The 16,236-nt window shown below is 47.6% G+C and overlaps 1 protein-coding gene across 1 annotated transcript in view; it reads left to right on the top strand.

Moving 5' to 3' along the window:
* PRKCH (protein kinase C eta) overlaps positions 1-16,236 on the top strand; it is a 220,856-nt gene that overhangs the window by 187,881 nt on the left and 16,739 nt on the right. Inside the window, exons 11-12 of the mRNA XM_040975480.1 lie at positions 10,844-10,982; positions 12,019-12,207. Coding sequence (XP_040831414.1) covers positions 10,844-10,982; positions 12,019-12,207 — 328 coding nt within the window. The remainder of the gene's footprint in view (positions 1-10,843; positions 10,983-12,018; positions 12,208-16,236) is intronic.

Here is a 16,236-nt window from a genome sequence, read left to right as displayed (position 1 = left end):
AGAAGAGAAAGAGAGAGAAAGCTACACCTACTGGCTCACTCCCCAAATGGTTCTAACATCCCAGAGTAGGCCAGAGCAAATCCCAAGCTGGGAACCCCACGTGCATCTCCCAGATGGGTGGCAGGGGGCCAAGTGCTTGGGAGGCATTAAGCTCTGCTTTCCAAGGCACATTAGCAAAAAGCTGGATCTGATGTAGAACAGTTAGAACTTGAAACCAGTATGCCGATATGTGAGAGCAACATTGTGGGCTGTAGCTTAATGTACCCCAGCCCCCCACTCCTGCCCAGGGCTCTTTGACTTATCTGTGGCCTTACCCTTAAGTGAATGAATGTCAGACAATCTCCATTTCCTTTCTGGGTTTCTGCAGACAAGACTCAGGGCGGCCTAGCAGGTCATTTTCTGTGTGTCACCTACACTTGGCACCTGGCATTAGAGGAACCTAAAAAAGTCAGCTGCTGGAAAAATTTGTGCCTCTGGACCAGCAAGTTCAAGTGCACTGTTGGCCCCAGCATCCTGTCTGTTGTCAGAGAGCAGGGCCTAGTGGTGAGGAAAGCCCCAGCTCCCCAGATTTATCATCTCCTTGTTCCAGAGCCTTCTGGCCTGCCTCCCTCTTCTTCTTGGCCGTTGGTACATCTGTGAGCAGTGCTGCCAGGTATCCTGTAGGAAGCGTTTTCCGCAGGGAGCTGGGTAGAGACATTTTCTTGGCGATGACAGAATAAGACATTGTAAGAAACTGCTAAATAAACGTGTACTGCTTTAGCCAAGGAATCCAGTCTTCTAGAAGAGAGTATTGGGGCATGGAAAAAAATAACTGTATATGAGGCTGAACTGTCAGTTTGATGGGCCAGAGAAGATGTGCAATGTGTACTTTGTGGATGTTAACCAAGCATATTTCCTCCCAGAGAACTGACCCCCCCCCCCAATTAAAAAAAAAACATCTTTCTGTACACTTTTTCCTACCAGGGAATGAGGCCTGGGGGAATCTCCTGGTGTCTACTGGAGGTGAAGTTGGTCCCATGTCTCCATGGTGGGAACATGCTTGCCTGCCCTGCAGGGATGGACACCCAGGCCTGGATGCAGACCAACACCTTGTCCCTGGGGGTTCCTCTATCAGTCCTTGGCCCTGTGCTATCAAGGGGAAGTCCTGGACAAATTCTCATAGAACTCATTTCCCACCATGTATCCTTGTAAGTGGGCGGGAGAAGTGGGGGCACATGGAGCTCCTGGGAACTGGGCTGGAAGGGATTTCACTCTGCAGGTGCAGAATTCCAAACCACGACTGTGCGGCTTCCCCGAGCCAGTGGCATGACGTTTTTTCAACATTCTCTTACGGCTTCAGTTGGAAAAGAAGTTCTGACTAGTGGATCGTTTTGCCTGCATGTCTTCCTTGAGAACTACAGCCTTAAATGGCATAGGAACTAAAGGAAGGCATTCTAGCCAAAATATATAAACACACATTTCATAGCTTTTTTACTGCTTAAGAAAATAATGCATGATTCCAGTGGGTAATTTTTAAAGTATCAGAAAAAAAAATTCACATATAAACAAGCACCCAGTAGTGGCCTTTCCACCTCTACTATTTTTTTCTTTGCTCCTCCCCCCACCTTCTTCCCTCTCCTTTATCCCACTACCCAAATTGCAGTTAAGAGAAAGTCAGAAATGTCATTTGCGGTCCTTTCACTCGGCATTGCATCCAGTTTTGGTAAAGAAGTCGAGAAACGCAGAAGTTGTAAAGGAAAGACTGATTTAGATTACACTGCCTGCTGGGAGAGGCACCATAAACATGCAAAAAGATAAGCAGCAATGTTGGCCAGCAGTAGAACAAATTGTTACTTTCTGTAATATGCAATATGCTTCTTAAACATGACTCCCCCCCCCAAAAAAAAATAAGCATGTTTTAAACTGGGTTAAACATAGAATTAGGCAAGAAAAATCAAAACGGTTCGTAAGCATATATTTTCCTTAAAGCTTAATGTCACTAATAATCCAGAGTCAAGTTGGAACGGTGAGCTCATTTTCGCTAGCGGCTTGGCAAGGAGGATGGGAGTGAGGACATGTGGCCTGAAGAAGGACGCCCAACGGGGACACTCCCAAACGCTGTTGGTGGGGTTGCAAATGGGCAAACCTTTGTGGAGTGCAGTTTCTCCACGTTTGTTTGCTAATGGGGGTTATCTTGTGCGCTCCCACAGGTGCGCCGGGAATGCTCATCACTCCCTTGTTTGAAGTTGCAAAAAATGTACCCAAAGATTCATGGCGATGGGGATGGTTGAAATTGTGTTGCCTCTTAGAGTTGTATGCAGTCAGCGCAGAGATTGAGATACACTTGCAGATGTGTAACTACACCCAAACACTTGCTAACTGGGAAGAAAACAAGTTGCTTCAATAAAAAAAAAAATCTGTGTTACTTTAAGATGGAAAAGAACATGACAAGACCATAAAGCCATCAACATTCCTCCCATAATTTTTTCTGGAATAATTGTATTTTGTGATGAAAAAAACTCCTTTTATAATTTCAAAATAATTTCCAAAAACATAAAAAGTTTCATATAAACATGTTCCTACATTTTTAGCCTCATAAAATTCTTCTTGATGTCCCGCAATTTAGGCAGCAATTCTACTCTTCATTTTTTTTTTATTATGTATGATGCAGCAAAATATATCCTTATAAAATGAAGCACCTAGATTTACGGCCCCAATAGCATCAGTCACGTGATACAGAAGAGCTTCTGAGTTAACCTAGAAAGAATTCTTGTTTGGACTGTGAGGGTACTTCAAAAAACTGGAAAGTCATTAAAAGCTAAGTTGAGGTAGGCATTTAGCCTAATGTTTAAGATACCCGTGTTCCATATCAGGAGAACTCAGGTTTACTTCCTGACTTCAGCTCCCAGATCTATCCTCATGCTAACGCTCATCCCGGAAGTCAGTAGTTGATGCCCAAGTGTCTGGGACCCTGCCCTACCCTGCCCTGCCATGTGGAAAACCTGGGTGGAGTTCCTGGCTTTGACCTGGCCTAACCCTAGCCAATCTGAACTTGAGGAGTGAATCAGGGAGCTGGTGGTGTGGTAAAGCCGTGTGATGCCATCATCCGATATGGATGCTGGTAATAGCTGCTCCACCTCTGATCCAGCTCCCTGCTAATGGCCTTGGAAAAGCCTCAGAAGATGACCCAAGACCTTGGGCTTCTACCACCCATGCAAGCTCCTGGCTTCAGCCTGGCATAGCCCTGGCCATTGCAGCCATCTGTGGGACTGAACCAGTGGATAGAAGATCTCTCTTGCTGTCTCTCCATCTCTCTCCACCTCTGACTTTTGAAACAAATAAGTGAATCTTTAAAAAAAAAAAAAAAAAGTGAACCAGTACATGGGATCAAGACAAAAAGAGAGATTTATTGTTTGTTTTGGTGCAAAAGAGTTCTGAAATCCAAATCGTTTTTCATCATATCCATTTTCCGTGTACTTTTTGAAGGCTACTTGTGTAAGTTTGATGTCTTGTGTTTGATCCTTATCAGGACTGTAGACTGCCCACATGGAGACAGGGAGTTGGGATCCTGCCCTGGCCCTCAGCTCTGCTCCCCCCCAACCAGGATCTAACTCATCACTAGTATGTGTAACCTCAGAGTAAAAAGACCAGGCGTTTTGTCCTCAGCAAAGACTCACCCAAGGCTGTGCCCTGGCCCCTGTCTTTCTCACTCCATCCCTGCTCCCCAGGTAGGCCCATCCACACCCAGTTGATGGCTCTCAGATGATGGCTCCGGCCCAGCCTTCCTCTGACTTCCAGCCATGTGAGTTCAGCTGCCCATCACACTTCTCCACTTGGATATTTCAAAAATAACTCAGTGTGTCAAAAATAAACTCTGTGAGCCAGAGCCTGCTGACATCTCCTTCCCGCCAGCCTCTGCCTCTTTCCATGACTACATCTCATCTGCCGTTCCTCCCTAGATCTCCATCCTTACAGTGGTCTTTTCTCGCCCTACTCCCACCCTCATCCAGGCCTCCATGGCCGATTTTCTGGACACTCTGCAAAGCTTCCCGACCAATCTCATTATGTCTGTCCTTAAACTCCGGTCCACTCCTGGCCCAGGGAGAACTGTGCAGCTGTTTCTCCTTCCTCTTGCCAGAGGCCAAAGTCCTCATTGGACACCGTGCCTTGGTGCTGTCTACCTCCTGCCACGCTCATGCTGTGTATACCGCGTCCCCCGGACTCTGACCTCACTGGGCTCTGCTCCTGGGCTGCCCTGTGCTCTCCCTACCACCTCTATTCTCTCTGCCTGGAGTTCCATCACCTTTACTTCCCCTGGGAATCCTCCCAGCTCAGCTCATATGTCACTTTCTTGGGAGATGTCCTCACAGTGCCAGCTCAGGTTGTCCCATTTTTAACTGCCGCATGTTCGCAGTATTGCGCACAGCCAAGTTGATAATTGTATACCTAGTTGTGTGAGTGCCTAGTGTGGTCTGCCTCTCCCAGCAGGCATTCCTCTCCTTGAGCTGTGGGGATGGTGCCCTGTGTTCCCATGCCTCTTGCATTGCCCCTGGTTTGTGCATGATGCTCAGTAATTTGCTGGGCGAGTGAAGGGATGAATATTTTCTGTTAAGTGCTGCATGAACGCACTTTTGAATTCTACTGAATCCGTGTTTAACTCGGGGGAGGAGGGAGAGAATTTAAGGCTTTTAAAAAATTGTATTTATTTGAAAGGCAGAGTTAGGGGAGAGTTAGTTCATTTACAACAGCTCTTTGGAACCACTCCAAAGGGAGGAGGCAGAAGCTGCTTCTGGGTCTCCACAATGGTGGCCCAACCACTGAGGCTATCTCCCACTGAGGCCCACGTGCATTAGCAGGGCAGGAGCTTGGAGGCCAAGCAGCTGGGACTCTAACAGATGTTCAGTACCACATTTGAGACGTTGCTATTTCTTTTCTTTCCACAAGTCTTTGAATCGGTCTTGCTTTATAGAAATTTCAAGCATCAACCTAGACTGCACAAGATGACCCAACATGATTTCTGCATTCACTTTCCTGGTAGTGTCTCCACTTAAGACTGCCATGCTCCTTACAGAAGAGCAGCAAGCTGTCTGCTGTGCACTTAACTGCCAAAGAGATGGGCTGTGCCCTTGCCCAGTCCTCTGACGTCTGGGATTTTGTAGGATGCCTTGAGTTTTGTGTATATAAGCCAAGAACCAGAGTAAGGGCAAGATGCAAATTTTTCTTGCAGAATTTTGATGACATATTGCACAGTAAAGAGCTTCAGGATCCCTTTGTCCCTGTACCATCTTGGGATAGCTACCATTCCTTTCAGATGATTCTTGTTCCAGTTAGGAAAGTTCTCCTGGGAGACAGTGAACAACAGGGACTGGCCAGGAATACCACCACATGGAAGGCGGTGTGCTTCGTGGAGGGCATTGCTAGCCCAGGTCTGGGAGTTCAAATCTTGACCTTTCCCACACACACAACAGTGTTATTCTGCCTACCTCACTGAGTTGTTTCAAACTGAGTTGTTTCAAGCATAAAATAAGAAAAATATGAAGACGTTTCCAAAAGTTCATAGGAAAATGAAAAGATGGTTATTGTAGTGCAAAAACTTGAAATCATATATATGACAACTATTCAAAAACAATTTGTGAGAATATATATTCTGATAAAATTATGTGGATTTCAGGGGTTTTGCAGCAAAGTCAACTTACCTTGTAATTCCATTTGCTCACAGGTCTTTTAAAGTTCCTTGGCATGGACTAAGCACTCAGCCTTGGGTGAACATTTCATATTAACTCCGGGTGACACTATTACTGTTCGGCACAGATCCTTGCTTCTGGACTCAGACACCAACACGCCGCAAACACAAAGGCAATGTGCTGACAATTATATACAGATGGTTCATTTTGTGAAAACTGACATCAAAATTGTGCTTTATTAAAGATACTAAAAATACTTAGAAGTGAGATGACCTCATGTCTTGCATTTACTTCAAAATAATCTTTAAACAGTTGAAACAGAAAGGGAGTGAATGGATGACCAAGGGTTCATAGAAAAATGGGATTGATGGGGCCTTGCACGGTAGCCTAGTGGCTAAATTCCTCACCTTGTTTCAGCCAGGATCCCACATGGGTGCCAGTTCATGTGCCAAATGCTCCACTTCCCACTCAGCTCCCTGCCCGTGACCTGGGAAAGCAGTTAAGGACACCCCAAAGCCTTAGGACCCTGCACCTACACAGGAGACCTGGAGGAGCTCCTGGCTCCTGGTTTTGGATTGGCTCAGCTACCGCTATTGAGGCCATTTGGGGAGTGAATGAGTGGAATGGAATCTTTCTCTCTCTCCTCCTCTCTTTAACTCTACCTTTCCAATAAAAATAAAATAAATGAAAAAAAAATGATGGCCCCAGTGGAAGTGTAAGGTTGCTGCCACTCATGTGGGAAACACAGGTGAAGTTCCAGGCTCCTAACTTCAGCCCGGTCCAGCCCTGGGCTTTCACAGCCATCTGGGCAATGAACCAATAGATGAATGCAAGATCAAAGAAATTATAAGGCGTCTTTTTAAAAATTAAAAGAATAATGGAATTCAGAGGCAATGTGCATCTTCCATGAATGCTTTGAAGATCATGTGAAGCTAAATGAGGTGATGCTTCGATTGCTAAAAGTGTTGCACAGTCACTTCCGGAGTTATCGTGTTATTCTCTGTGTTGTAGTCTGTGTCTGAAATTTTCCATGATAAAAAGTTAGGAAATAGGTTAAAATTAGCTGCCGAGAGCGACTGGCCTCGTGGCTGCATTCAGGTTGCAGGGACCAGCCCTCCACTCGCTGTCCTGTGTTTCTCTTGGAGGACTAACCAATTCTAATGTTCTAAGCCCAGAGGCTTCGGCCCCTGGTCTTTATTACTCTCAGGAAAGCTCCGGGTAGAAACAAAATAAATCCGATTTCTGATTCTTCTTTGTCTCCAACCACTTGGGGATTCTCTCTGAAACTGCTGTGGGCATGTTAAGTAACCCCGATTACCGGGCCAGCACAATATACCTTTGAGGCAAGCAGCGGAGGAGGAAATACCGCCGTCTACCCTCCCATGCCTGCCTGACAAAAGCTGCCGCTATTAAATACCGCTGCCCAATGAGCTCATGAATGGGGAGCCTGTAATTGTGTGTTCTGCGTTTGAGGATCTGAGCTGTGTGAACTTGCCATCTTCGTTGTGTGGCCTTGTCGAGCTTAGCTGCCGAGCTATGCGTTGGCAGATGAGGCTGAGGAATGCCAAACTCAAGAAACTGACCTCTGCCTGTTGCAGACTGAAGCCAGGAGTTGTCCGGTGACTTCTGTGGTTTTTAAAGAGCAGAAGTGTAATGACCCCTGTGAGTGGCAGCTGACCACGGCTGAGTCCACCTAACCCTAGCCACGTCGGGCTCTGCTCAGGCGCAGACAGCCAGGTGAGCCAGCCCAGGGAGAGGTGCTGCCGGCTTGTCTGTCTTCCTTACAGCAGCTTCCTGTCTCCTGCCTCACTGCAGAGAAGACTTTGAACTTGTATTTCAGCTTTCTTTTCCCTGTGGAATCCTCGGTGGGAGGAGGGGAGTACACGCTTCCTCTAAGGCTCACTGCTCCAGAGCCGGGCCGGTTCCCAGCAAGGGTTTTGTGGAACTTCCTGCCTTCTGCTAAAAGTAGGACAAGCTCTGGGTTAGCCAGGGCAGCTCTGTTGATGTCCTTATGAAGTCAGAATATGCTTCCACTTGCTTCCTGGGGACAGCAGTTCCTGTCCACACTGAGCTGGAGCTGGGAGAAGGATGGCTTGGGCAGTGGGTACCTGGGGAATAAAGTGTGTTCTCCACAGTGTGTCTGCTGGGAAGACATCAGGATGTACTTTCTAGAGCAAATGTGGAGATTTGAACTAAGCACAGAACTAATAGCTGGGATTAGGGGACACTCTTAAAATTTCAGGTTATTTTTATTGGAAAGGTAGAGTTAAAGAGAGGAGGAGAGAGAGAAAGATTCCATTCCACTCATTCACTCCCTAAATGGCCTCAACAGCGGTAGCTGAGCCAATCCAAAGCCAGGAGCCAGGAGCTCCTCCAGGTCTCTTGTGTAGGTGCAGGGTCCCAAGGCTTTGGGCTGTCCTTAACTGCTTTTCCAGGTCACGGGCAGGGAGCTGGGTGGGAAGTGGAGCATTTGGCACATGAACCAGTGCCCAGAAGAGATGCTGACACTTGCAGGTGAACGATTAACCAATTGAGTCATTGCACCTGTCCATAGGGTACTCTTCAAGGAGCCCTCTTGGAATCCCAGTATGAGAGTTTCATCCTGTTGATTAGCAGGTGGCAAAGCTTCTCTGGCCTTTGCCTCAGCACACGTGAAGTTCTGAGTCTGTCTGAGGAGTCAGGTTTAAGGTGTGTAAGCTGCCCTGGTGGCCTGTGGTGGCATCCTATGATCCTGTGACTGGGATGAGTCACACCCCCGGAGCCAGCCAGGTGTGTCTGCTGATCACTGGGCAGAGGGGATGTACTGGTGACTGACAGAAAAGATTGCACAGCACTTTTCCCTCCCCGAACTTTCCCGCGACCCATGGCAGGCAGGCCAGCCTCCTTCCCGGGTTGTTACTCACCCAGGCTTGTGTTGGGCAATCACCCATCACCAGCAGCCCCACTGCCAGTGGGGGTTTCTGTCCACACTTGTATCTCTTGCCCAAGAAGACATTTCTGAAACCCCAGCAGGCCCCAGGAGAAGGCAGAACCTCAATCCTCTTGCTTGGAAAGATGAGTGAGAGTGCTTAGGGCTCAGGCCCATCCAGGACGGCCACCACACTGAGCCTCGCATGCCTTGTTCACTACCACTTTGCTGCCTCCTAGGACCACATGCTACTGGGTCTTATGTCAGCCTATCCCCGCCCCCCCGACATTTGCCAGCCAGCCCCAAAGAGTTCAGGTGATCAAGCACTCCTGAGTCAGAAACCACCTTAAGGAAGAGCAGGCCAGAGAACCCATGCATTCGTGTACCAATAGTGGCTCCATCACCTGACACAGCTGTCAGCATCCTCAACTCCACCCCGACCTGTGCACCTGCAAGGCAGCTTCTCATGAGTTAAATAGTGGTGCTGGTAGGGTGTGTGCAAGAGTGTATGAGTGTATATCCGTAAACTGTGTGTGTGTGTACGAATATGAATGTGTGTGTGGTTTCCACAAATTCTAACCACCTGTGAATGGTTGCTTTGAGGGACAGGGACCCTGCTTGGGGACGGAACAGAGATTGGGCTGGGGACTAGTGATGTAGAGTCAGAGGCCAGAAGCCTGTGCCGGGAAGCTGAGTCTTAGTCTGATCAGGGAATCATCTGTGTGATTTTTTGTTTTATTTGTGTGGTTTTGGCAGCCTAAGGCGCATTCCTGACAGTTCCCTTGGGTCTGATCTGCAGGGTTGGCTGATGGGTGGGACCAGCCTGTGTCTGGGCCTCCTGTGGGCCTGTGGTATACCCAGACAGAGTTCTGTACCCACCCTGTCTTCTTGGTGTGAACATGGCCACTGACCCATTGGACCCGCGGCAGGAAGTCATCTTTCCGTCCTTCCTCTGACTGCTCACCTGAGTGGCCATCATACATCAGGCCAGATTGGGCCTCCCCATTGCTCCCTGCCTCGTGCAGGCATTGCTAGGTCTCCCAGGGACCATCACAACCACCCTGGCCTGATCTTTGCCTCTTCAGCTGGGACCCCGTTCCTCCCTTGAAGTAAGGGGGCTTGCAGCACAGCTTTTTGTGTAATAAATGAAGCATTAACATCTGCTAATGTGGCCTTCAGATCCTTCATAAGTCAGCCTCTCACTTCCCTCATGTCCCAAGCATCCTCCTCCTCTTTGAGCCTCACTTCATCCATGGTTCCTTGATCCCACCTGCCCAACCTCACCTCTGAGCCTGTCCCTGGGCGTCTGCCTGCAGCCACCGCCCTGTTCCCCTTTGCACAGGAGGTTCTGTCTAGCTCAGTTCTTCTCTTAAGGCAGCCCCCTCATCTCTGGAAGGAAGACTTTCTCCTCCCTTTGCCTTCACAGCCTGCGGTTTGCACGGGGCCACTTGCTTCCTATATCAACACGTGTGAACCCCGCTCTCCCCCTCCGCCTCACTCTCCATGCAAAACAAGTACCACCCTCTCAGTATCTGAAGATTGCTTCCAGGAACATGTGGATACCAAGATCCTTGGATACTCGAATCCCTTATATAAGCAGTGTTGTATTTGCACATGACCTATGCCATATTTCTGTACACTCTCAGTTATTTATAGTGTCCTAATAAATAGCTGTCAAAAATATGTGTACATGTTCAGTACAGGTATGCTTTTTCTCCTGAGTATTAAAAAAATGTTTGTTTATTTGGAAACATTACAGAGAGAGTGGGAGAATCAGAGAGAGAGAGGTCTTCCATCCACTGGTTCATTCCCCCAAATGATTACAATACTGTGGGCTGGGCCAGGCTGAAGCCAAGAGCTTTATCTGGGTCTCCTACATGGATGCAGGGGCCCATGCTGCTCTCCCAGGGCCCAGGGCTCATTAGGGAGCTAGCCAGACCAGAAGTAGAGCAGCCAGGACTTGAGCCAACATCCATAGAGGATGCGGGCATCCCAGGTGACAGCTGAACCCACTACGCCACACTGCTGGCCCCCAGCTAGATTTTTATATGTGGTTAGATCACTTGTTAGGACCCATCACCTAGAGACCATGGGGCAAGCCCTGAGACTTATCTGAAGGTGTTACACAGGTAGTCAGAGACACATGTTCTTTTCGAAGCATGTGTAAAAGGCGAATGCAGCCCCAGCTGACGGCCACAGGTCTGGTCTGTTGCCCTTCCAGGAATGGCGGGGCCAGGCTGCATGGTCACACACTGTTCTTGGTTTCTTTCAGGGATCTGAAACTGGACAATGTGCTGCTGGACCACGAGGGCCATTGCAAGCTGGCAGATTTTGGGATGTGCAAAGAGGGCATCTGTGATGGAGTTACCACGGCCACGTTCTGTGGCACGCCTGACTACATTGCTCCCGAGGTGAGCACGCCTTTTCACATCACCCAGACTGCAAGTACCACCTGCCACACTTAGGTAGCCTCCAGGCTCATCAATGGCACACTGTCAAGGGTAGGCAGAACTGCCCTGGGTTCCTTCAAGGAAGAGTTTTAGTTTGAAAAAGCAAAACCTTGTATCTGCTTAGGCATTAGCCTGGAGTGAAGACAGTATGCTGCGCTCATGGTTCTTTTATTTTTCTCCCTTCCTTGTCTCTGCACAGCGATTTAATTTCAGCCTCACTGAGCAGAGCTAAAGAAAAGCTGCGAGGGAGGGCACCCAGACTCCTTATCCTTGTACATGGATATATGAGGGCACTCAAAGTCTGTGGGAACAAGAAAATAAAAGATAAATTTATTTTGGCACAGAGAAAGGATGAAATCTATGCAGAGGTTTTTCTTTTTCATAATATTCATTTTTCATGAGTATTTTTGGAATATCTCTTGTATGCCTGGATTTCAAAATATGCTGGTACCAAAACAAGCTAATGCTTTTCGTTATTCTAATTGGGGAAGCAGAGGGAGAAAGAGAGGATGTTTGTGTCTGCTTGTTCACTCCCCCAGATGCCCACAGTGGCCAGGGGGAGCCACAGTGACAGCAGGAGCAGGTCAGTCTCAGCCTCACACATGGGTGACAGGGGTGACAGGGATCTGAGACTAGACAGGGGCAAGAGCGGGGGCTCAAACCCAGGCGTTCTGATGTGAGATATGGGCATGGAACCGTTAGGCCAAACTGCCACCCTGGAATTGATCTTTTCATTCCATTTCCCACAAACCTTTTGAAGTTCCCTCGAATGACCAAGGCACTTTGTGTTTTGGATCTGCAGGTGTCATCACCTTGACCCCTTAGGTTGTCTCATCTCAATGAGGAAGTCCCTGTGATGGGCCCCAGGGAAAGCAGGCTCCCCTCCCTATATGCATCACCACCTTAGAGATGGCCAGCCTCCCTGGTCACGAGGCAGGTGTCTGCTGCTCAGGTGTCCGAGGCGTGCTCCTCACTGTCTCTCTCTCTCTCTGCTCAGATCTTGCAGGAAATGCTGTACGGGCCTGCGGTGGACTGGTGGGCCATGGGCGTACTGCTCTATGAGATGCTCTGTGGCCACGCCCCCTTCGAGGCAGAGAACGAGGATGACCTGTTTGAGGCCATACTGAACGATGAAGTCGTTTACCCTACCTGGCTGCACGAGGACGCCACAGGGATCCTGAAATCCGTAAGTCTGGCTCCCCACCCGGCTGCAAACCCAGCCTGTTCCTTGTGCCTCTTGTTTTTGCTTAAAAACTTGCTGCCAGCAAGCCACCAGCTCACCCAAAAATGTCTTCCTCTGAAGAGTCAAGGAACCAGGGCTCTTTCTGGCTTTCTTTTATCTTATGCAAGTGTTATTTCCAGGCTAATGATAGTAGCACTCTAAAAGTTTGTTTGTCCAAGCTGAGGCTATTCCAAAGTTTCACAGACTATGGAGTTTAAAATACAAGTTTATTTGGATGCAAAAACATTCTGAAGCCCCACATATAAAGAGTCTTCAGAAAGTTCATGAAAAATACTTACTGTGAAAAAATTAGACATAGATATCAAGGGTTTTTTTTGCAACAATATAAAGTTTTAATTCCATTTTCCACAAACTTCCTGACATTACCATACCTTATTTGTAGCACTTAGGATTTCATGTGTATTGACATGCCCTTCATGTCGCGTGGGAGCCATTAAATGCCGTTGCAGTTTGTGATACCCATGGTGCTTCTGTCGACAGCATTCAACGAGTGGGATGGAGAGCACTGGGAGGGGATTTCCAAAGCTCTGCAGGTGCCCTTTGGCCTTCACATTATCCTTACACAGTCAGATGCCAGGCCTGGGACTCGGGCGCTATGTCATAACATGAGAAAGATCCTCCCTTGCTGTGGGCTCAGGGCAATATGCCAGATGCCTTACTTGCATGGAAAAGAAGCGTATTTGAGGTCTTTGTGTTGGAACTATGAAAGGGCTTGTAATTTGGGTCAGTTCTGTATCCGTGTTAGCTGAGTTCAGAAATCATGTATTTTTCACTTGCTCTCTACGGTAAAGATAGTAAAAGGTGCTTTCTTCAAGTAGGAAAAAAAAACACTGCGTTCTCTGTTGTGTAGTGTCTGTGGGGGGAAGAGACCTCCTTCACGTTCTGTCCTTCCAGGGATTTGAGACAGAAAAACCAAATCTGAGAAATATTAGCTGCTGGTTGAAAGACTTGCTGCTCCTTAGGAATCTTCAGTCTTACATTCAGTGCCATTTCGAGAACATTCTGTGTGCAGGTCACTGTGCCCTGGGGTTGAAGGCATCATTGTCCTTAGATGTCTCAGCTTTCCAAAAAAGGAAAGTATTCACTGAAATTCTTCTTGGGCAAATATCACCAAAGTGAATCATGATTCATAACTTGATTCTCAGGCTTGGGTACGTACCTTCACATTCAAATGTCTCCTAGGTAGAGTATTTTTAGAAGACCCATTCACAGGATGTCTTCAAAAAGTTCATGGAAAGTGTGCCTACCCTGGGACTTGAACTGCATCCATATGGGGTGCCAGCGCTGGGCAGGCAGTGGCTTAACCAAAGCAAGACTGGGCCTCACTCCTTAGAGCCAGTGTCCATGGCACCTGGGACAGGCAGCCTTATATGGACTTACTGACACTGTTTTGTCTTCGCCAGATATAATTAATACTTGAACAATTTCTTTTATATATATATATATATATCAGGGTTTGATGCCAGCAGTTATTTGGATATATATATATAGTATCTTTTGTGGCTCTAAAAATTAGCAACTTAATATCAGGCCACTACACATTTATTGAATTTCCAGTCCTGCCTTCGGTTGCCTTGGTAGGGACAGACCAGGTTGTTTCATGGGCCTGATACGGCCTGTAGAGTGGATATCCCCACCCCAAATACATATGCAGTGGCTGTTTGGTAAATAGCACATCCAGCCATCCAGTGTTCTCCATAATCTTTGTCCCAAGAGGAAGCGATCTTCGTGGCCTCGAGGGTCTTGTCCACATTAAGGATAGAGGGGTCCCTCCCCCGGCCTGTGGGAAGCTGTAGATCTCTCACTTCCTTTCCTTTCTGGCTTCTTTTCTTAGGCTCAGTGTCCTAGTGACTACACCCAGGACTGCTTCGTATCATGCATGTCCATGTCATTTATTGACGTGGAGATCATTACTGCCACCCCCAACCCCTGCCCGGAGTGTTGGGGTGGTCTCCCCCACTAAGAAGGATCAGGGGTTTTAGATTCTCAACACCATGTGACCCTCGTGAGCTTCTATACCTTGTTCTCTTCTTTACAGGTGAAATAGAAGTATTAAAATTCACACCCTGAGTTAATATCAGGATTCAATGATGTAATATATGTTATGTTAGGTAACTTTTCATTACTACAGCTAACATCCCTGAGAGGCTAACATGGGAAGAAGATGTGGAATTTCACAGTCCAGGCGGGGGCATTTAGCCTTAGTGGTTAAAATGCCCCATGTCCCACAACATAGTGTCTGGCTCCAGAATCCTGCCAGTGCAGACCCTGGCAGGCAGCAGTGAGGCCCCAGATTATTGAGTTGCTGCATGGCATATCTGCCCAGACCAAGCCAGCCAGTAAAGGCATTTGAGGTGTGACAGTGGAAGAGAGACAGTGCCTCTCACTGCTTCTAAAAATCACTTAAAAACCACATTCACCGAGGAGACTTCTGGGGTACTTCCCTAGAGTCTAACTTCCCTGTGTCTGAGTCAGATGTGTATCCGCATATGAGGGCATTCTGCTAGTTGTTGCAATAAGCTGAGCCATTGAAATGGAAGTGTGACCAAGGAAAAGCAGGAGAACATGTTAGAACACACAAGACTTGGGAGAATTTTCCCTTGGATAGGGGAAATCATGAGAGTTGGGCCAATCAAGAACCCCCCGCTCCAGCCCTGACCTCTCCATGAGCAGGTTTTGGCTGTTTGGCTCATAGCTAGCTCATCTTGGGTCAACAGAGTAATGCAGCATGCTTCCTGTGCAGGTAGGGTGTGCACCCTCCAGGCTCCTGCATGGCTGATACAAGATGGTGAGTGGGAGACACTGGTAACAGGGATGGGCACAGAGCATGTAAGACTGCTGAGAGCTGCAGGCTTGGGACAAAGATTAGACTCTGTCCTTGTCCCTGAGAAGGCAGATTCAAGATACCCAGTCAAGATTCACAAAACCCCACGGTGGCTCCAGTGGCAACTTGATTTAATTAAGACAACTGAGCTCTTCTTTTACGGCCAGAAGAAACTTTAGAGTGTCCATTCCCACCCTCATTTTGTAGATGGAAAAACTCAGGCTCACAGAAGTCATCATTTGCCCAAGGCTATTCAGCACGTAACTAGAGCAAAATAAATTGGAACGTTTGCGTATTGCCAACAAAGATGTAAAATAGGGCTGTCATTGTGGGAAATGGTGTGCTAGGAGGTTCCCCCCGCCCCCAGTTATACACAGAATTATCAGGTACTCAAAAGAACTGGAAACAGGGACTCAAACAGATCTCCATGCTCAGCAGTGCCATGAAAAAAAATTGAAATTCAAATGATCGCTGATAGGTGAGTAGATAAACAAAATGCAGTATTGCCAGACAATTGGATGTGATTCAGCTATGATGAGGAAGGGAGTTTTGACACGTGCGAAAGCATGGGTGAACCTTGAGGTTCGTTCTGCTCTGGAAATAAGCCGGACAACAATAGGCAAATGCGATTGTGCTATTCAGGTGCTCACAGTCAGAGATCAAAAGTAGACTGTGGTTCCAGATGCTGGAAGGAGGTGTGAAGGGGGTATTTGTGGGGGTAATGTATTGGTGGTTCATTTTGGGAGAAAGAAAGTTCTAGAAATGGAAAGGGTGATGGTTGTACAGCAAGGTGGTAGACTTAAGGCCACTGAGCTGTGCAGGACACGCACCTTATGTGGAATTTGCCACAAAGAAAAGGGGGAATTGGCAGAAACATGGAGTTAGAATTCTGGTCATTCTGACTCAAGCAGCATTGCTCCCCATGAAGAAGTAACTTTCATCCTTAGAACCCCACATTTCTGGCCTCCAAAATTACCCCATGATTGGATGCTTTGCTGTTATACCTGAAGCATCAGTCCATTGAGAAAGCTGCCAAGGTGGTGGGCACTTGCCCCCCACAGTGCCAGCTCTCACCTGCTTCACAATTATAAAACAGTCCTAGTGCTTCTCAGGATGCTTGGTTAGTGGTGTCTAATTTGGCACCTTTG

This window comes from Ochotona curzoniae, unplaced genomic scaffold, assembly GCF_017591425.1.
Source record: "Ochotona curzoniae isolate NIBS_2020 unplaced genomic scaffold, NIBS_Ocur_1.0 contig_2688, whole genome shotgun sequence".
Classification (NCBI taxonomy): domain Eukaryota; kingdom Metazoa; phylum Chordata; class Mammalia; order Lagomorpha; family Ochotonidae; genus Ochotona; species Ochotona curzoniae.
This window is presented reverse-complemented; position numbering and strand designations above follow the sequence as displayed.